The following is a 22,083-nucleotide window of genomic DNA, read 5'->3' on the forward strand; positions in this document are numbered from 1 at the left end:
CTAGTTACCTATCTGTCTATATAAATATACTTTAACTTTTCATCTGCACCAAGGCCCGCGGCAACTTCCTCCTATGCTATTACCTTAACCTGCAAGTCTTTATTTTACTAATTATATATATATCATAAAGAATGTGCTACTCAAGCTCTATGAGGAGTGTCATTCATGTATGCACTCGGTCAGAACACAATCGCATGAGATATCATGACATTTTGTTTTTGATTGTCAGCATGATGTAGGCTTACAGTTACAATAATATTTATACAATATGGTTAAAATGATATTTATACATGACCAAACTAGTGTGCAACTTAGGCAAAACAAAACTAAATGTAGAAGTAGTATTAGTAGTTCGGGCCCAAACAAATATTTGTTGCATTTTTTAATTGTTTCAGTTCATTTGATTGACTATGTACAATCTTTAATCTGTGTTTGATCTTATATTGTTGGGTTAAACATTTTTAAGGGTCTCTGCCACATTGCTTTTCTTATGCATCTTTATTTTGTTAATTAACATTAACTGTGTGCATCAACAGGCAGTTTTTGTTATGTTCATTATTTAAAATAGGCTCCCTCAAAACACACAGGTGCACACACAAGATGGACTTCCAGTGTGGATTATAATTTTATTATAATAATAAATAATAATTATAATAAGTTTATAATTTGTCAACTCTCATTATTTCCTACTTTTATAGAATGGGAGTTGGTAAACATATTCAAGGGTGTGCACAGATGGGTAGCATTTTGATTGAATGTAGTGGGCCGCTCTGTCCCAAAATGCCAGGGCTGATTTTTTTATTTTTTTGTCCCAGTCCAGCCTTGATAACATCTGATTCTCAGTTACCGAGTGTGTCACTTTTCCGAACAGTGCTCTGTGTAATTTCTGTTTATGAAAACCAAGATTGTGGTGTCAAAGGTTTTGGGCATTTAAACCAAAGAGCAACATTCTATGCGAGCATCCTTTTAGTATGTCAGTCGCAACAAAAGTTATTTCAAACAGAAAACAAATCTTTGACTCTAGTTCTACATTGCATACCAGCTAAAATTTTTGTTCTTGTAACAGCAAGATGTTTGTTTTATGACAAATTAAAAGTTAAGCAACATGCCATATGTCTAGGTACTATAAGAATCCATGTGATCACGCCATGTCTTCAGCACTCTGCTGGCGCCGGCTCTGATAAGTTACATCTATTATTTTCAAATACTTATTTTTTATGGACCAAACTGCCAATTTTTTTCTAACGTTTGGAAATTGATCAACTTGAGAGCTTGTCTTCAAATTGCTTAGTTATAGCATGCCAAAAAAGTCTCTAGTGAAGCTAAAACAATCTGTTTTTAAATCCATCAAAAGTAATGCACTGTAGATGTAGACACAAGAATAGTTATAATATAATATGCTATATATTTTTGAAAAACAAAAGAAAAAGAAAACTGGTCGCTGATTTGCTTTTGTAGAGATACAACAGACACAAACATGGAATGAAAATGGCAGGCTTGAAATGCTTTCAATCATGGCAGCAAAAAAGCAGAAGCTACAACAACATTCATCTTAAAAGCAGATCTCAGAATCCATTAGAAGTGAAGATACTGAAACATCTGATCTGACAGAATGACTTAAGAAAAGCAAGGAAGATCAAACTGGTCTGGTTTGCTGGTTCAAAATGATAGTTTTTATTCTGTCTGGCTGGGAATGAGCTGACTGCTCAGTTAAATGATCTGACAACCAGCTAGATCAGTTTAAACCAGTTCAGACCAGAAATCTTAACTGGTTCAAGCTGTTTTTTTTTCAAGGCTGTATGACCGTTTTACAGACCATTTGGTCTAAAATGTACAACTGTTTTGCTACTTAAAAATCAATTAAAAAGTCATCATATTACACTTGAGGATAATAACAGTAACATTAATCACAAAAATGACAGCATAAGCAAACACATTAATATGATCTCAATGAATCTATCACATGCCACTCTATTTTTACTTGTACAATTATAATTATTAAAATTTGGCCTAATTTTCTAAATCCTAACGCTTGTTTACACCAAGAATGAAAATTACAATCTAAATACATATAATTTTAAAACTCACTCTGGTGCTATTTCTCCTGGCAAACTCATGTTATAAGTATTTAATTCAATTTAGTTCACGTTTATTTGTATAGTGCTTTCCACATTAATTATTGTTTCGAAGCAGCTTTACAAAAGGTGCATGTATCTGTTTTACAATCAAAATGAGCACACTGAACTAAACTAAACTGAACTTCAACTCTGAAATCTGAACTTTACTAGAACTATGTTAAGCTGCTTTGACACAATCTATATTGTGAAAAGAGCTATATAAATAAACATGAATTGCATTGAAGTGAAAAATCAGAAAAGTTAAGGTTATTAGTTACTATAACTTTATTTGTTACTAATATACAGCAAAATCCATTGAGTAACATTTATTCAGTTCAGAGAGTATTTGGTCCCTCTTTAAATAAGGGCAAACAGGTTGGCAATGAGTAAAGCTGCTGTTTGTGGAGTTGCTTAATGATCCTCTGCTGAGATTTTGAGAGATTCAATGTATTATATTTCAGCTGATTTCATCTGAAGCTGCCGTCACACTTGACTTTTCTTCCTATAGACTTCCATTCATACGCACGCGAATGCGTGAGACCGGAAACGCGGGGTTATGCGTCAAGTTTCGCAGGTTTCTGCGGTGCAAAGTTCAAGCTTGGTGAACTTTAACCTGCGAAATCGCATCACTTGACTGCATGAGACCAATCGAGGATCAAAACACGACCTCTCTGGACAGAAATTTAAAACATGAAGCAATCGCTTGCTTTTTTTAATGTCTAATCATCTTGTTTAATCCCGCCCCTTTTCGGAGCGCCGCACAACAGAATTTTGCACGCACAAAGCCCGGTGTGACCGTAGCTTAAGGCTATGACTGAACATGTTTTTCCCCAGAGCTGACTTCCTTTTGAACTCTGTCCCTCACTGACTCTTTTGCCCCCCCCCCCCCCCCCCAATACACCCCCCACACTCCTCTAACTTATACTCCTCACAATCACTGCACTATTTAACATTTGCACATTTAAAGTTTGCACATATTCATTGCACTGATTCATTTACTTGAACTGTACATACCCACTGCACATGGACATTTGTAATTATGTTTACCTATCTGCACACTTCTGCTATTAATAGTATCCTGTACATATATTCATTTATTGTAAATCTGTTCATAGCTAATACAACCTGTATATAATGTTCATAGTACATCCATCTGTAAATATCACCATAGTTTTTCTATAACTGCACTTAATAACTTATACCTGTATACTGCACTTGCTGCTATTGCACTGCTGGTTAGACCTAAACTGCATTTCGTTGCCTTGTACTTGTACATGTGTAATGACAATAAAGTTGAATCTAATCTAATCTAAAAAAATGTTCATGACGTGTTCATTATCAGTGCTCAATCATCACCAGATTAATCCTTTCATTATCTCATTAACTTGAGTAACTTTAACTCAATTTAGAGAGGGACCAAAAACTGAGTAAATTTAACTCAGAGGATTTTGCTGTGTAAGAAGTCTTGAACAAGCCACTTGAAAAATGTAATGAGCTAAGCTATTAGCTACTCTATTTAAAATGTAACTTAACTACACTAAAAGCAACCCTCTGGGAAGTGTAGCAAGCTAAGCCTAAAGCTACTTGGCAAAAGTAGCTTAGCTGGATGTAAGCTGTTTTTGAAATTATCATTTTTAAATCGAAGCAACTTAAATCCAAGTCAGTCATATCTTAGAGATCAATAAAACTGTCAATGAAACATGTGAGGCATTATTGTTCAGTTCAGTCATTTACTGCAATTAATATGCTGTTCCCAACACAAATTATAGTATATGACCAGTGGGGGATTTAGGCATGAGCAATATGGGCGATCACCCAGGGCGGCGTCTTGCTAGGGGCGGCAGTGGGAGATGGTGGAAAAAAAAAAAAAAAGTCCCCTGGTAAAAGCATTGAGATACGATTTACTTCATGCAGGTGTATTAATTTAGAGTGGCAATCCCAGAATAAAGACGTTAGAGATCATTCACATTTGGCGTCGTTTGCATGCTCAAGGTTGTTATTCTCCATGTGCAAGCGAAACCACACTGGCGAAGGTAAACTGACAAAGGCGCACAGAAAACCATTCCCGCATGCCTTGGGTGGTAAGAGATACGTACCACCGTAAAACAGGAAGAAGAAGAAATCATATGGATTTACTTTCATTGGCTAGACACCAGTCTCACAGCTCCTTGAATGTCAGTGCCATCACTATTGATCAGCGATCAGTAAATGCAGCTTGTGTGGATGACACTGTGCTATTTGACAAAAAATATATATTTGGAAATTAGCGACGCTACCACCACGCTACTGAGAAATGTAGTTAAGCTAGTAGCATCACTACTTGTAAAGACGTTACTGCCTGACACTGGAAATTAGTTAGTAACTAATTGCTTTTATAGTTAACGTTATTATATATTAGCATAGTTAACCTGAGGTTATATACAGTAAATAGGTGATGTCATTGTGTACATGTTCAATGAAGTCTATTTGTGTATTAAGTATATGTGTATAAGTTTAGTATAAAGTATAAGTAAACAAAAATTCCACACTTCCTGACTTTCTAGTCACACTCAACCCTCACTGCATGTTTGTCTACATGTTTTGTCGCAGGAGAGATATTTTTGGGCAATTTGTTTTGTCAGCTTTGTTGGAACAGTATTAAGCCTGATTTATACTTCTGTGTGTGATCGATGTACCCGAAGGTACATACCATGCACATAGCCAACACCGCTGTGAGCATTTATACTTCTCCTTTCTGTGTGTGCTGCTCTGTCAATAACACTTCAGAAATGCTGATAGGCAGTGGATTTTTTATGTCCCACTACGTCGTGTTTCTTTGTGGTAACATAAATCAGTAATGTAAACATTAAACAAAATTATCCACCTGGAGATTCTCTATATGATTTAACATTTCAATCAAATTTAAAACAATTTTGTTTTCTTTTCCTTATGTTAATTTAATTATTTTAACAAATTGTTTTGTTTTTCTTTTGTTGTTTGAGCAAATTAGAATGCAAAAGCCATATTTGTGGTACTCTCCCATCCACTGCTTTCTAAGTTTATCCAACTATGATGACTTCCACTGCTGAGAAATATGTAAATGCGAAAAGGGTCCATCAGCAGTTTTGTCTGTGCCAGTGGTGTAGTGGTTAGTGTGTCGACACATGCACTCCGGTGCTCATGGCGACCCGAGTTCGATTCCCGCCTCGTGGTCCTTTGCGATCCTTCCCCTTTCTCTGCTCCCCATGCTTTCCTGTCAATGCTCGCTACTGTCCTAAACATTAAAGGTGAAAACCCTAAAAAAATTATAATTAAAAAAAAAAAAAACTGTTTATTACAACAACAACAAAAAAAACCGCAAACTGTTAAATGTAGCCTCATCTTGTAAAAGTATTCTGTATCCTCAGAGGAATATGAGCAGGCAAATAAAATTATATTCAGATCTGGCTTGTTCCGGCATAAATTAAGCCCTGAAAGAAGACCGAGGGGAAGGAAGAAAGAGGAAGGGGACCAGAAAAAAAGCCAGTATTCAAACTCGCTTCTGATTGTCCTTGCCCAGGCCTAAAGCCATTGACCCCGGGTGACATTTGAGCGGGAGGACATACTGACAAGTGAATAAGTCTATTGAGTTTGACCCAAACTCTGTTGAATCAGTGGGGTCGCAGGGCCGCTGACTGTGGCTTTAAATAGCCATGACCTGCATGAGCCAGTAGTGTCATTCATTACCCAGTTCATCATGTATTCCTCTGCTCAGACAATGCCATCCCTCACAGCCGCCAATGAGAGATGATGTGAGGCCAATTTTCACTGCAATGGATTCAAGCTATGAGGCAGGACGGATGAGGATGGAGACAGGAGGCAGGAGAATGTGGAGACGGATGGGAAAGCGGGCTTATTGTTAGTCAGCCCGGTATACAGTTGAAGAACTGGATTAAGCTGACTGTGACATTCATGTTTAATAACGCCAGTCCAAACAGCGATCTGTCATTCAGGAAGGGCGAATTGATGAAAACGGGAAATGGGATTGCTGAGGAAATCATATGTTGAAATTTCATGTGAGGAGGAGATGCATGCACAAACGCATAGGCTATTCTGAAACATACAGTATTATTGGAAAATGTTATTATTATTTTATCTTGATTTGAGTTTCTACTGTTCTGTATATTATTAGTTTGAATGAATATTATATTATATTATATTATATTATATTATATTATATTATATTATATTATATTATATAATGCAATATAATGTTATGATATATTTATATAATCTATAATGTGATATAATATGTAATAAGAAATAATTTAAACAATTTAATGTTTTGAGTACTTCTTTTGAAATTGATTAGCAATAATAAACAAATATCCCTTGAAAGTGAATTTTTAAGTTAGGTTTTCTGTAATAAAAATAATAATAACAACAAAAACAACAACTGTAAACCATGTCAAATGTCAATTATATTAATATTATTTAATACTGTTCAGTGCTTCCCATAGGTTTTAAATATACTTGTGGTGGTAGCCGGATTGAAATACACCATTTACCCACATCACATAGATAGTTAACCATATGCGACAAACAAAAGATAATTAAAATGTATAACAATAATTGTATTTATTATGACGCTGTTTTACACTGTTAAAAATGTAAAAAAAAATGTTAAATTGAAAAAAAAAAACACTGTTGAAAAAAAAAAAAAGAGAAATCCACTATTCACTTTTATGCTATCAGGAGCCATGTGCTCCCACTGGCAGGTAAAATCTGCTTCTCTCTCTTTCAAGCTCAAAGCAAACTTGAATGCCAACACATTTTAGATCAGTGTTGCCAACTATTTTCAATGAAAAGGTGCTAAGCTCTGCCTGAAAAGTTGCTAAATGTCACTAGATTACATCATATGTCAATTTGCATATTACTGACATCATCACATTATATAGTTTGTTTAACAGCTTATGGTTAATAAAGAGGTATTTATATATGCACTACGCTTTTTATATGCATCTCAAATTAACTACATTTATTGCTGTTTGAAAACAATATATCAATATAGATGTGTAGTGAATTTGCAGTAATCTCTCAGACGTAATAAACTTCTGAAACGGTCACTAAAATATCTGTGATTGTGAACAAGGAAAGAATAAACGGTCAAATTAAATTGTTAAAATAAAGGAGAAGCAGATCGGTTTGACTGTACAATGGAAATACCTCACACACTTTCGGCGCTAAATCGTTTGCCATCAGTACGCAGAGGAGTGATCTGCTCTCAGGCTGCAGTTAGGAGAGACTGCTATACGAGGATTTTGATGCGGGGGAGGGGCCGACGGCAACACCTGTAGCTCATTGAGAAGAGTAGGGATGATGCAGTATGGACACATGAGAGTCTCTACAAAATCTTCAGTAACACTCAGAAAAGTTGTTAGATTTGTCGCTAGTCAATTTTTTAGAAAATTTGTCGCTTAGGGGGGTCTGAAAATTCGGCAACATCATTTTAGATATGTATTTAAAATAGCCTATGTAATATAGCCTAATGACATCATCAAATTAATACCATATACAGCAAATGAGAAATAAATGACAGAAAAAGGAATAAAAACAGACAATATCTCTATAAACTATAATAATTACAAGATTAAAACGTGTAGATTATTTAAATAAGGCAAATGCGTATTTAACCATTACTAATAGTGTACGTATATTTTGCAGCCAGTTTAGACCAGTTGATTCGTCCTCTCTGACAATATAGTAAAGTTGTTTAGATTCAAGAATGAATTATTAAATGTTTCCCTTACTCTCGCGACAGTGCGAGACTAAACTAAATATAGTTAGGCAGCCATTAATATACCTGGGAGGCCCGGAAGCACTGCTGTCAGAATAGCTCAATGTATTTTATTTATTTTCTTTTTTAATTATAAATTCATTAAACATGTTTTTTTTTTATATATAAATTTTGCATTTTCTACAACTTTAATCACTGCTCCAGCAAAATTAACAGAAATGTATTACTTTTAAAATCCAGACATGTTTACGCTGTAATTAATATTCACACATACATTTGGCAGGCCTATAGGATTTGCGTGACAGTGTGAAAAAAGTTAATTCTTTTGCGATTCATCGATCCTGCACATGAGAACCAGCTATAAGAGGAAAGTAATGTCTTTTTCGCCTACATTATCTGTCTTTCCATTTTCACAGAAACACAAACACCCACATAAACACCTCCACAGACGTGCCTCCACACAAAACCCAGAGCAATAAAAGATTTATGTCCATCCTCAACCATCACCAACACACCGTACAACTGCAGATCTACAGCACACAAGAACAAACCAGCGCTTTAAACCCTTTATTAATGCTGCTTCATATCTCCAGTTTACTCAGTATGTCTGATCTCTCCTTCAAAGAGCTTCATATCACTTCTAAGTCGAAAAATCAGCAGTGCAGATGATTCCCAGATTGAGCGCTTCAACTGTGCATTTACTCATTTAAAAGCAGCAACAGGAACACTGTGTTCAATGCTATGGATAACATGTGCATGTGAGTCTTTGTATTATTGGTTTGCAATAATTTGTGGGAGTTTGTCTGCAATTTCAATAGTAAACTACTGTAAAAATGCAACAGTAAATAACGTAACCTGGTTAACACTAAGTTTCCTTAATATATACGGTGAATAATCGTAAATTCACTTTGTCAGAATTCTCTGCATGAAACTTCAATTTTTATGCATTTTTTGTTGACATTAATATAGTTCTTTCTTTTTTATTTGCATTTCCAACATAAAAAGAAGTGATTCATAAATTAACTTTGACGTATTTCATTGCAGACAATACAACTGCACATTATTTAATGTGTTTCTTGTGTTTTTTTTTAAATAAACCCATATTGCAATTTTGGTTCTTGCGACACATTTCAAAAAGTTGAAACAGTAAAGCATTTATCACTTTTTAATGTTGCCATTAATTTTTTACAACACTTAAAAGACTTTTAGGAACTGAAGACGCCAAGGGATGAAGTGTTTCAGGTGTAATTTTGCTCCATTCTTCCAGCAAACAAGTCTTAAGGTGGGTAACAGTATGGGGTTTTTGTAGTTGCATTTTGCACTTTGAAATGTGACACACATTCTCTGTTGGAGACAAGTCAGGACTGCAGGCAGGCCAGTCAAGTACTTGTATCCTCTTCCTCTGCAGCCAGGAGTTTGTAATGTGTGCAGAATGTGGTTTTGCATTTGCATATCTTGTTGAAATATGCATAGGAGTTCCTGAAAAAGAAGGCAGCATATTGTGCTTCAAAACCTTTATGTACTTTTCGGCATTAATGGGGCCATCACAGAAATCCAAGTTACCTTTGCCAAGGGCACTGACACAACCCCATACCATGACAGACCCTGGCTTTTGGACTTGTTGCTTGTAACAGTCTGGGGTGCGTTTCCCAAACAACGACATAACTCGCGGCTGAACTATCATAATACGATGCATCGTTTGAGAAATAAACAATGTAGTGACGAGTGTTTCCCAAAACCTGTAGTTTCTCTGGTCGCAGATCCATTATTTGAACCACGTTAGTTATAACGTAAAATGCCCATAATGAGGCTCTAAATGGGGTGGTAGCAACGCATTTAAAAAAAATACAACATTAGTTTTGGTAAAAACATGCACTCATTTTTCGTATTAATTGAGATATGTAAATGGAACATGTTTGCTTTACAAATATTATTGAGAACATTACATATTCTATTTTAAAACATAAAACCACTTACAAAAGCTAACACGCATTCTAATTTCATATGTAAATTATATAAATAAAAGAATAATGAGGCTATTTATTAAGAAATGAAATTTTATATTTATTATTTATCAGCAAATGAAAAAAAAATCTTACTTATAATATTAATATAATAATATTAATAATATTAATGGTGATGATGATTATTATTACCTAGGATATTGTTTATTTATTTTTTGAAAAGTCTACTTTTACAATTGAACACATTCAAACCAATGCAGAAAAGTTATAACCAACAGGCCCTTGTCAAATACAGTACAGATGCGTGATAAATAACCTACTACAAATTAAAAGCATTAACGTATGCTATGTTTTTTGTTTTCACAATCTTTGGAGATGTAACAAATATTGCTTTTAAATAATAGGTGACCTATAGCTTTGTCATGAGCCACGTCTCTGTTCAAAATGACATCAATGTTTTCAAAGTGCACTGTGAAGGGAGCGCAATTGTAAACATGAAGATCGCTTAAACTGAACTTTAAAAATGCTTTGAAAGCCAATTACACCTAAGAGAGATGATTTTAATGCTTTAAAAAATAATAATATTTATAACTTTATTAAAAAAAACTAAAGTTTAAATGTTAGAATTTTCTAAACAAATAGGGCATAGGGGGATAACTGGGAATAGAACACAGCCAGAAACTATGTTTCTAACTACATTGAAACGATGGATTTGGGAAATACCAAATCAACGAACTATGTTTGTAATGACGGAACCTTCGACTTAGTTGGCTAATGATGGTTTTCAGAAACACACACCTGGATGAATATTTTCTTCTTTGGTCCGGAGCCAACGGTGTCCATTTCTCCAAAAAAAATATGTTAAATACTGATTCATCTGACCACAATACATGTTTCCACTGTGTGAGGGTCCATCCCAAATGCCGCCAAGGTTAGAGTAGTCAACTGAACATCTGGACACTGTTAACATGTTTTTTTTTTTTTTTTTGACACAGTACACAGTTAGTTTTCACTGCCATTTGTGGATGTAACTATGTATTGTGATACTTGACAAAGGTTTGCCAAAGTATCCCTGACCCCATGTGGTAATGTTGCTTATAGATAAATGATGGAGATCACAATTCTTCAGCTTAGACTTGTGCCCTTGACCTTTACTTACTAAAACTACTCCAGATTCCTTAAATCTTTTAGTTATTATGCACTGTTAAAAGTGAAATATCCAAATTACTTCTTTTTTTTTTGAGGAACATTGTTTTGAAACGTCTCACGTCTGTGTTGGCAAATTGGCAGTCCTTGGCCAATCTTTGCTCCCAAAGGATTAGACCTTTCTTAGATGCTGATTTTGAACTAAATAATAATTACAATCGCCGGTTGACATCACCTGTTTCAAATCACATAATTATTTAACCAAATTACCTGATTACTATCCCTAAATTACTCTTGTCACAGCTTATTTTTGGAATGTGTTGCAGGTTTGAATGACAGGAAAGGATGTATATTTACAAACGAATGAAGTTGACTAGACAAAACATGAAATATTTTGTGTCCATGTTGTCTGCAATTCAAAGTAAATTTGGAAATAGCTACTTTCTTTTTTAATTTTTATTTTGTGTTTACTTTTTTCTGATAAAAAATAATAACAATAATAATGTCATCATTAGAAAAAATAGGCTTACATATTCATTTGGTAAATCTGTAAAATTGCTCATAGGTAAATTATTTACACTTACAGTACACTAGACATTGTCAACATATCAAGATTATATTAATATAATTATTATGAACAAGTTCAGGACACTTACAAATATCCATATGCAAAACATGTTGCATTATGTAAATCAACAAAAACATAATTTAATATCTTAAAATATTAATTTAATATACTCTCTATTGATGCATGATGCATACTATATACTGTACAGACAAGAAATTAAAGCACATTTGATATTTTGGGTTAGCCATCCTTATAATGCCCCAGCGATTATTTGTTTTTGCGTACAGTATCTGTTTAAACCAGTCTACCGAAAGCCACGTTAAACCAAATTCTCTGAGGTTGGGAAAGACGTTAGCATGCATCTAATAGGATGAATAGATTTCTTTCAGATGCAGTATTTGAACACTTCAGCTGTTGAGAGTGTGTGGCTATTTCTGTTACATGGAGGAGAATTACGAATAACAGCTCATCTTCCTACATCTTCCAGCACAGCGTGGATTAAACGTCCGGATGTTTCATGGTTTCTGAGACTCAAAGCTAAATCCATGATCGATGCCACTTCTGTAATTTGCATATAATAAGCATGAGCTTTTCAGGTTTGTGAATGATCAGGCTTTCCATTCCAGCAGTGTATCTCCACTTAATGTTAATCGCAATGCATTTAAACTCATGTTATTTAGCGTAACTTAGATACCATTGTTGTTTGTTTGTTTGACTCAAACAACCAATCAGTCTTAGGCATCTACTTGACACCCCTTGGCATCCCCTAGAGAGATGATTTGAGCTGCCTAGCAACATGCTGTGTAAACTTCCTTTCAAAACTCTAAAAGGTATAGGAATTTCTCTTTCAAGCAAACCAGCCGCATATTGTTAGCATGATGCTTACTAGATAAGCATGTTGCTAAAATTAAGTATGTATCTAGAATGATTCGAATATGACTAGCTTAATGTGTGCAACATGTTGATCAGGTGAACATAACAGGACATGTTTAGTATGACAATAAACGTTTTAGCATTTGACTCCATGCTTCTAGCATGTTTAGCATGTTATGCTAGCATACTTCATGGATATGAATATGTAGCATATTAAAGTACATATTTAATCGGTATTAGAATGTAGCTTTTCTTTGTTAGCGTAAGTCAATGTTGCGCCACTCATATTTTATCCAGAAAACGTACTTTTCAAGTTATTAATATTAAAAGCACTCACTTCTGGGCATTTACACCTACCTAACTTTAAATAGTAACAGTTCTTGACCCAGCTACAAACATAAATTAGGTATTTTTAGAAAGAAGACACTTTGAGCTTTACTATGGTCCATCTAGAACAGGGGTGTCAAACTCATTTCCTGGAGTGCTGCAGCCCTGCAAAGTTTAGTCCCAAGCCTGCTTCAACACACTTACCTGTAGGTCTCAAACAAGCCTGAATCACTCAATTAGTAGGATCATGTGTGTTTAAACTAAACTGTGCAGAGCTGCGACCCTCCAGGAACTGAGTTTGACCTGGAAGTGATCTGGAAGGTTTCGTGCTAAAGAATATAAAAAATGTTATACATAATGAAGTAATGAGAAAAAATTAGAAAATTGTACTGTTCAATGTTTTTTTTTCCATATACAAACACAGGTTATTGTTGCTATAACTTGAAAGCCAAGTGTCTCATGAGTTTAAATTTCAAAACTGATGATAGCATGCAAAATAAGATAAAATACAGTTATTATATTATACATTATATTATTATGAGTTGCTACATTCAATCAGTCAAACTAAATGAAAAGACTAAATGAAAAGAGTTCAAATAAAATAACTTCTTTACACAATAAATTTTATTTCAAATGTTTTGATTTCACTTAACACACATTTAGTTTAATTTTTTTGTGAATTTTGATGACTCCAAACAGCATTTTCTTAACAATTTGCTTTTTATGTGATAGAATGAAACTCAAACAAACATTAAATAAAATTACCTGAGAAAATCTTGAAAAAATTTAAATAAAATTCTGTTCACATTTATTTTTTTTTCTATTATGCAATTCCATGTTTAATATTTAAACATTTAATTATTGTTATTGCTCTGTATTGTTTAGTTATAAAAAAAAAAACACAATTACTGCGTTATCTACACTCAATGGCCACTATATTAGGTACACCTGTCCAACTGCTCGTTAATGCAAATTTCAAATCAGCCAATCACATGGCAGCAACTCAATGCATTTAGGCATGTAGAAATGGTCAAGATAATCTACTGCAGGTCAAACCGGGCATCAGAATCGTGAAGAAAGGTGATTTAAGTGTTTTTGAAAGTGGCATGGTTGTTGGTGCCAGACGGGCTGGTCTGAGTATTTCAGAAACAGCTGATATACTGGGATTTTCACGTACAACCATCTCTAGGGTTTACAGAGAATAGTCTGAAAAGGGAAAATATTCAGTGAGTGGGAGTTCTGTGGGCACAAATGCCTTGTTGATGTCAGAGGAGAATGGCCAGACTGGTTACAGCTGATAGAAAGGCAACAGTAACTCAAATAAGCACTCGTTACAATCGAGGTCTGCAGAAGAGCATCTCTGAACACACAGCACGTCCAACCTTGAGGCGGATGGGCTACAGCAGCAGAAGACCACACCGGGTGCCACTCCATTTCTGCTGCCACATTCTGATGGTAGGGTCAGAATTTGGCATCAACAACATGAAAGCATGGATCCATCCAGTCTGTATCAATGGATCAGGCTGGTGGAGGTGGTGTAATGGTGTGGGAGTTTATTTTAGGCACATTCTAAATAAACTTCTAATAAAAAATAAAATTCTAAGTCAATTAGTACCAATTGAACATTGTATCAATGCCACAGCCTACCTGAGTATTGTTGCTGACCATGTCCATCCCTTTATGACCACAGTGTACCCATCTTCTGATGGCTACTTCGAGTAGGATTACATTACATGTCATAATGCACAAATCATCTCAGACTGATTTCTTGAACATGACAACGAGTTCACTGCACTCAAATGGCCTCCAGTCACCAGATCTCAATCCATTAGAGCACCTTTGGGAACAGGAGATGGATGTGCAGCCAACAAATCTGAAAACTGCATGATGCTATCATGTGAATATGGACCAAAATCTCTGAGAACTATTTCCAGTAACTTGTTGAATCCATGCCACGAAGGATTAAGGCAAAAAGGGGTCCAACCTGGTACTAGTAAGGTGTACCTAATATAGTGGCCGGTGAGTTTATGTGCAAATACAAACCCACAGACACCTGGTTTCTTAATAGTCATTGGCAGAGTAATCCACTAATGGTCCACTGGTCGGTGTTATAAGAGAAGCTTGTGTTAATAAAACGGTAGGCTGTTAAATCACAAGGAAACAGTAAAAGTGATGTACTAATGTTCAGTTCAGCCTAATTGAACACTGTCTTGTCAATTAAGCAGAAAGTCTCTTGTGTTTTCTAATAGAAGGTTCTTCAAATGTCTGCAATTACTTTCCTGGCAGAGGCTCAAGGCACTAATAGAACATGGTGGACGTTCGTTTCAAAGCAACATTAAATGCATTGACTATAACTTCACAATGAAATGGAAAATTGGCGCTAGGTATGCTTAAACTGACATCAAAATCTTTCATTTACATTAAATTTAAACGACACTTGTGATGTTTTCTGGGTGGTGCAGTGGTAGAAGTAACAGATCGGTTCACTTTAAGGTTGCTGCTTCACCACTCTGCCCTATAGAGCACATCACTTTTAAAAGGCCTAAGCTTGACACTCGAAGGAGAGTTTCCTTCACTGTAAAAAATAGCCGTGATTTCTAACTGTAAAAAAAAAAAAAACTGTAAAAATGCTACAGTAAAAATCCATAACCTGCTCAACAGTATGTTTCCTTGATATATATATATGGTGAATAACTGTAAATTGACTTTCCCAGAATTCCCTGCATGGCACATCACTTTTTATGCTTTTTGTTAACATTACAATGGATCTTTTTAGTTGTTTCCCCATCAGTTATGTACATTAGAGATTTATGTTACATCTAATGTTGATAAACAATGTTTATTTCATGACTATAGTTGTTACCATACTGGTGTTTAGTAGCTGTGTGAATGACACTGAGCACCTTCTATACACAAGTATACTATTCTGCTTGTGGGAAAAGTTGTTTGTGATGAGCATTGCATCATTATGTAACTTTCTCATAACCGCATATGGCTGTGTTAACGTGTCTATCTGTGTAACTAAAGATGTGTAGATGTTGGTAATTCAAAATACAGGCATATTACAGCTATAAATGAATGAAATACAGTAGTTTACTGTAAAAATGAGAAATTACTTTTACGGTATGTACTGTATTTTTAATGGTGAAATACTCTCTACCACAGCTGCCATTTTTTTGCCGTACATTTTACAGATTTATTTTTCACAGTGTTCTTTACAACCTATCAGTTCAAAATAGATCACCTGAAGAATGACAGGTGCTAGGGAAAACGTTACCGTGTCAAAATGTAAGAATCATATGTAATGTGTATTTATATAGTGCATTTATTGTGTGTGGTCATACACCTAAATGACGTGCTTTACTATCATGAGGGTGGGGGGGTCTCACCACTCTACCACCAGTGTGTAGCATCTATTTGGATGATGCGGCGGCAGCCACATGACAATGGCGTCAATGCGTTCACCACACAACAGCTATTGGTGGAGTGGATAGACAGTGATGGATGAATTCAGTGGATGGGGAGGATTAGTAAGGGCCAATAGAGGTAATTTGGCCAGGACACCGGGGTTACACCCCTACTCTTTACGATAAGTGGATTTTTAATACCCACAGAGAGTCAAAATCTGGGTTTAACGTCTGGGTCTAATGGCAGACTTGAGATGCAGAAAGGAGTTGACCACGAAGACGTGGTTCAAGTCCGGCAAAGAACGGTTCCAGAAAGCGGATACGACAAAAACAGAAGCCAAAAAATAAAATAAACAAGTAAATAAAAGGGTGAGAATGTGGTAAAATCTGAAACTATGGCAAAAATCAGACGAGGGCTTTTCTTTTTCTGGATTGCTTTTTAAAACTGTTGGTTGGGTTTAGGGAAGAGTTAGGTGTGCGGGTCAATCAGTGCTTTTAAAAAACACTATTGGTTGAGTTTAGGGAAGGAGGAGGGTGGGTCAGTTGATCAGTCAGTCAGTCATTCAGTCAATTAGTCTGTCGACAGCAGCCTCTGGTGGATTAACGTGAGAATAGCAGGCATGAACGGCACTCGTGAGTGAAATTTGAGATCTCAAAAAGCATACACAGTGGCCTCTGGCGGATTCTACAAAAACTGCAAAAAAACATACCTCCTGGGACGTATTTGGCGCTCTTCAGAAATGTATATAGCGGTACGTTTTCAGAATGAGCCTGCATTGAAAATATGTAACATTGAATAAAGCAAACAAGTTGTGTGGACTACTTTTGGGATAGTTCTGTGTTGTTTTAAAATCCTTTTTGAAGCTTACAGTATTTGAAGTCCCCTTCATGGAAAAGTTTATTAAAAACATGTAATTATCAATGCCTCTTTTTGAGTTTGGAACAGCATTAGAAGACTAACTAAATCTCAGAAGTTTTGTTTATTTAATTTTTTTTGGATGAACTATCCATATAAACTCAAGATTTAAGGGGATTTTCCTTGTAATACGTCTGAGGTTGCTGTTCCATGACGGCATTGTGGGAAAGCTGTGGTTATAAATAAAAATTGAGGAGTTAAAGATTTATGGAAACTGTAATATTTTTATGTTACACTCCTCTTAGGATGAATCACTTGTTTTGTAGCAGCAGTAAGTGGTTTCAGATAAAAGCATCAGCTAAATGAATACTAAATTTCAGTTTATTTTGGGACTTCAAGAGATAGTTCTCCCAAAAAATGAAAACTCTGTCATCATTTCCTCACACTCAACTTGTTCCAAACCTTCAAAAGTTTCTTTCTGATGTTGAACACAAAATGAGATACTTTGAAGAATCAAGTAATCCAGTAGCCATTAACATCGAGAAGAGCTATTTATTTTTTTAATTCAGTGGTTACTGATTTCCAACATACTTCATCACATCTTATTTTGTGTTCAAAAGAAAAAAAAAAGTTTGAAACTACTAGAAAGGGAGAAAATTGTTATGGTTAAAAAGGCTAATTATTATTATTATTATTATTATTATTATTATTATTATTATTTTGTGATTTATCCAATTGTTAAGTTGTGATGTACAAAAATTTTTTTTTTTTTTTTGGCCCAAGCCTTTACTCATTTGAATTGAGAAATGTCAACCTCAATAGCTGCTTATGACACTTAGGACTTGTGGAGCTGTGCATCGATGGATTTTCTCTTTAGTGTTTGGACTTTCAGCAGTGAAATTTAAACCACACTGAACTGAACTGAACTAAACTAAACTTCAACTCTGAAACTTCTATGTTAGGCTGCTTTACCAAAGTCTACATTGCAAAAGCACTAAAGAAAAAAAAGGATGAATTGAATTTAATTTAAAGTGAATCTTTTACAAACAAAACCAAGGTGTTCGCTGCAGTTTCTGGACTTGCTGCATCCAAGACATCAGCATTTTAATGATTTGTAAAGGATGAAAAAATGAGACTAGACATGAATTTAAACATTACAATCATGATTATAAATAGTATTGCAGCATGTTGTGAGCATATGTATTACCTGTGACCCATGATATAGATATATATATATATATATATATATATATATATAGATAGATATATATATATATATATATATATATATATATATATATATATATATATATATATATATATATATATATAGATAGATATATATATAGATAGATATATATATATATAGATATGATTTTTTTATTAATTAGATTTGTACATTTCTAAATAAATAAGCTTTCTATTGATGTATGGTTTAATAAAATAATATTTGGTTGAGATACAACAATTTGAATATCTGAAAATTAAAAAAAAATAACATTAAATATTAAGAAAATTATCATCACCATTTTTTTTTCATCTGCAGCATAGAGCCATAGTTCTCTTAGACGGGATGCAACAGCTGTCAAACTGCAGAATGATTCCGCAAAATTTTGTGTAGATTGTCAGTGGACTATGACTCTGTATACAGTAGTAAACGCTGCTCCATCTGAAAGCATCTTTTGTAATCTTTTAAATCTTCCAGGATCTTTCCAAAGTCCCTTTTAGGGCAAGTCATTTCACTCGGCTGCCATCTTTGAAACGCCTCTCAGGCAGGCATTCTGTCTCAATGGGGAAACGCAGAATACTTCATAACTGTTTGCCAAGCTTACGATTACATTACATATTTGGAACCACCAATAAAATGAAACAACAACTGTCTCATAAGTTTTGGTTCTAAACGTCTAAATCAAACAAAATCTGCATATTTTCAGGGTGCCCAAGCTAATGCGCATGCACACTCAAAAGAAAACAGATCACTTATCATTTATGGCCGTTCTGAAAATTATCTTCTTCTTAATAATGTCCCGTCTGATCACGCTGCTCTTCTGAAGTCATTTACAACTTGGTCTTGATGGTGAATCTCCTCCAGAAATGGCAGCGACTCTTTGTTTACAAGTTTGTGGGCATTTGAGTAGCTGTACCTCGCGTTAGTCTCACACAGATCACAAAACCAAAAAAATACAAAATAAAACTTTTGTTTTCAAGTGCACTTGGATCCTTTAAAAGTACAGAATTCAGGCTTTATTTGGACATATTTCTTATGTCTGTGAAGCAAGTATTTGCTGAGATTCCAGTGTATATGTTGACCACCAAAGCTTTTCCCTGGAGAAACGTCAATCTATAGCGATCGATGATTGGCTCCTTTACTAGTAGGCGGGGCTTTATTCGCCATATTGACAGTTACACTTCTCCCCATTCAAAACTATATGAGTGGCATGTCTTCTGTATTGTCTTTGCTATTGCGTAGATTATTAGTGAAATATTGCTATAAATGCCAAGTAAAATACCACATACATTCTTTACGGTTCACTACTGTAGTAAACACTGCATTGTAGGTCATTTTAACTTTCACTTTTACATTTTTATTTTAACAGTAAGCTACTGCATATTAGGAATTTGTGGTATTCTACTGTAATCAAAGTAATTAAGTACTGCCACTGTAGTTGAAGATAAAATGAGATAGTGAAAATATTAGTCACTTATTTGGAATGTATTAAACTACTTTTTGTACTACTAGTGTAAAATGTAAATTAATTACAGTAAAACTACTGTAAAAATTGTCATACTGTAAAATTAAAATGTAGAAAAAAGCATTTTACCATTGCAGTAGGGCCCTGTTACTATAAGACCCATTTACAAGTAAGTTATTGTAAAGGAGTAGTTGCGGTAACTTGCTGGCAACAGTGCTGCCAGTATGTTACCGCAAAAAATACAATAATATGTCTAACAGTGTAGTATACACTGAAAACAGCTGCTGAAGATTTACAACTCATTACAGAGCCAGTTTCACTGCCAAAATGCACATGAATATCACATTTGATTAATCACCCAGGCCTTCCATGTTATGATAGAACATTTGGACCCATAAACTGTGATGTCAGACCTAATAACCTTACAACTTTCATCATAAAGCACATTGAGTCTCCTACCTGCAGTGCACATCAAGGCGGCAGGTGTTGCGCAGTTGCAGACAGTTTGGCTTGTTCTTGTCCTGGTAGGAGCAGGAGGGAACGATGGTCTGCCTCCTCCTCTCAGCACAGGCCTGGTCTTTGCAGGCACAGAAGAGCAGGCCGTAACTGTACTGTGTGTCGACTCGCTCGAAGAACTGCCGCAGGGCTTTATGGCAGCGCTTTCGGTTGCAGCCTTCTTGCGTCTGCGACTGCGAGGGCTGCTGGCCTTGTGTCTGCGCACGTGTGCAGGTGGAGATGTAGTTGGAGCGCTGCCGCTTGCAGTTTTCATTCAGGTTGCAGGCTTTGGTGGCATCCAGACAAGGGTTGCAAGGGCGGCTGGGGTCAGTGCAGTGCGGCTGGCCTTTACTGGTGCCTGAATGCATGCCTGCAACGGGACAGAGGACAGATGAGTTTATGAGAGTGAATTAACCCTTGTGTGCTGTGTGCTGTCATCCACTCTGACGTAAGTCTTATTTGGCCACGAGTTTCTCTTGGTAACATCTAATTTTGACACATATTTTAGGAAAATGCTTTGAACATTGAACATTTTCAAACAAAAACACAAAACACTCTGGGCAAATTTACAACCCTTTCGTTATGTTTGTGGTTGTTTTTGCCCCATTGATTTCCATTATAATGACATTTTTAGACTGCTAAGCCATGACACCATATAATCTTGCATTTTTGATTGTTGCTGGTTTTCCCTATTGGGAAGAGGTAAAATAATTTTTTTACTGTTGATTGCCAGTTGCAGTGCAAAAAAAAGCTTACTGCAGTTTTGGCCTACTATATATATATATATAGTAGCATATGTATGCATGTGTATGGAGTCAATCTAGGGCCATACTTGTAAAGTAAAAAAAAAAGTTGCAAAAACTAAATAAAAAACAAATAAATAAATTCAAATCTCCATAAATTGCTAAGCAAAAAATTATTTTTGCGAAATAAAAATAAACTTTGCTTACAAAAATAAAGAACTGTAAAGGGAAAACTTATTTGCATGATCATATAAATCATCACTTCCAGTAAAACTGGTGCCAGATATCAAAGGTAAAAATGGAAATTGATGTGTGTATGAGAAGCCACTGTGGGCCTTTTTAAAATATAATCTTTGGGAGCTTTTTAGAAGCCACTCAAGACTAGAAGTAATAGTAGCAAAAGACATCGACGACGAACTTGGCTGATGGACTTTAGAATGACCAAAACAACATCCCTCTGGTTTGTTGATTAATGCTGTCCCATCATGCCCAGTTTTATGATCACGTGATCTATTGTAACAAAATCACATGACTTTTTTTGATGTACATCCTGAAATGTATTCAGTAAACGCATCTCCATCGTAGTTTATGCACTTTTTTCTCTTATGGTATAAATAGTTTATCCTACTCAAGTGTTTGCATACAGTCTTTATGCACATTTTCAAAATTGATTTGCATGTTAGCATTTCTATTATGCTATTTTTAATCCCATATTCCAAATGCACATAAAAAGTAGATGGATGGAAGCATAGCTACTGAGATGCAGAATAATATCCACACACATATTTGTGTACATATCATTATAAAGTCTTTCTATAGGCATTTTATAGAGAGCTAATGATATTTTTCTGAATCCTTACCATAACTCTATCCCTAGACATAACCCAGCTTTTTTATTATTTTCCAATAATTCAACAGACCGCGGTCAATTATTCCACTTCTACTATTGCTACCACATCTAAAGACATTGTTCAAATGCTGTATTTAGTAAACTTATCTGTTCTAAAGACTACTCAAAGTTTGACTAAAAAGTATTGTGATGGAAATTTTTAATGAACCTCTTGGTAAACAACATGTTTTGTCAAATTCAGACAGAAGCATTTGGCCAAGGCCAAAGCCTGTTACATTGTAGTACTCCT

General features: G+C 35.2%; 1 protein-coding gene across 1 annotated transcript in view; it reads right to left on the bottom strand.

Moving 5' to 3' along the window:
* The window catches only part of gfra2a (GDNF family receptor alpha 2a), a 163,086-nt gene that overhangs the window by 49,582 nt on the left and 91,421 nt on the right, over window positions 1-22,083 (bottom strand). Inside the window, exon 4 of the mRNA XM_056463394.1 lies at window positions 20,166-20,571. Within this exon, the coding sequence (XP_056319369.1) occupies window positions 20,166-20,571 (406 nt within the window). The remainder of the gene's footprint in view (window positions 1-20,165; window positions 20,572-22,083) is intronic.

This window comes from Danio aesculapii, chromosome 8 (genome assembly GCF_903798145.1).
Source record: "Danio aesculapii chromosome 8, fDanAes4.1, whole genome shotgun sequence".
NCBI lineage: Eukaryota > Metazoa > Chordata > Actinopteri > Cypriniformes > Danionidae > Danio > Danio aesculapii.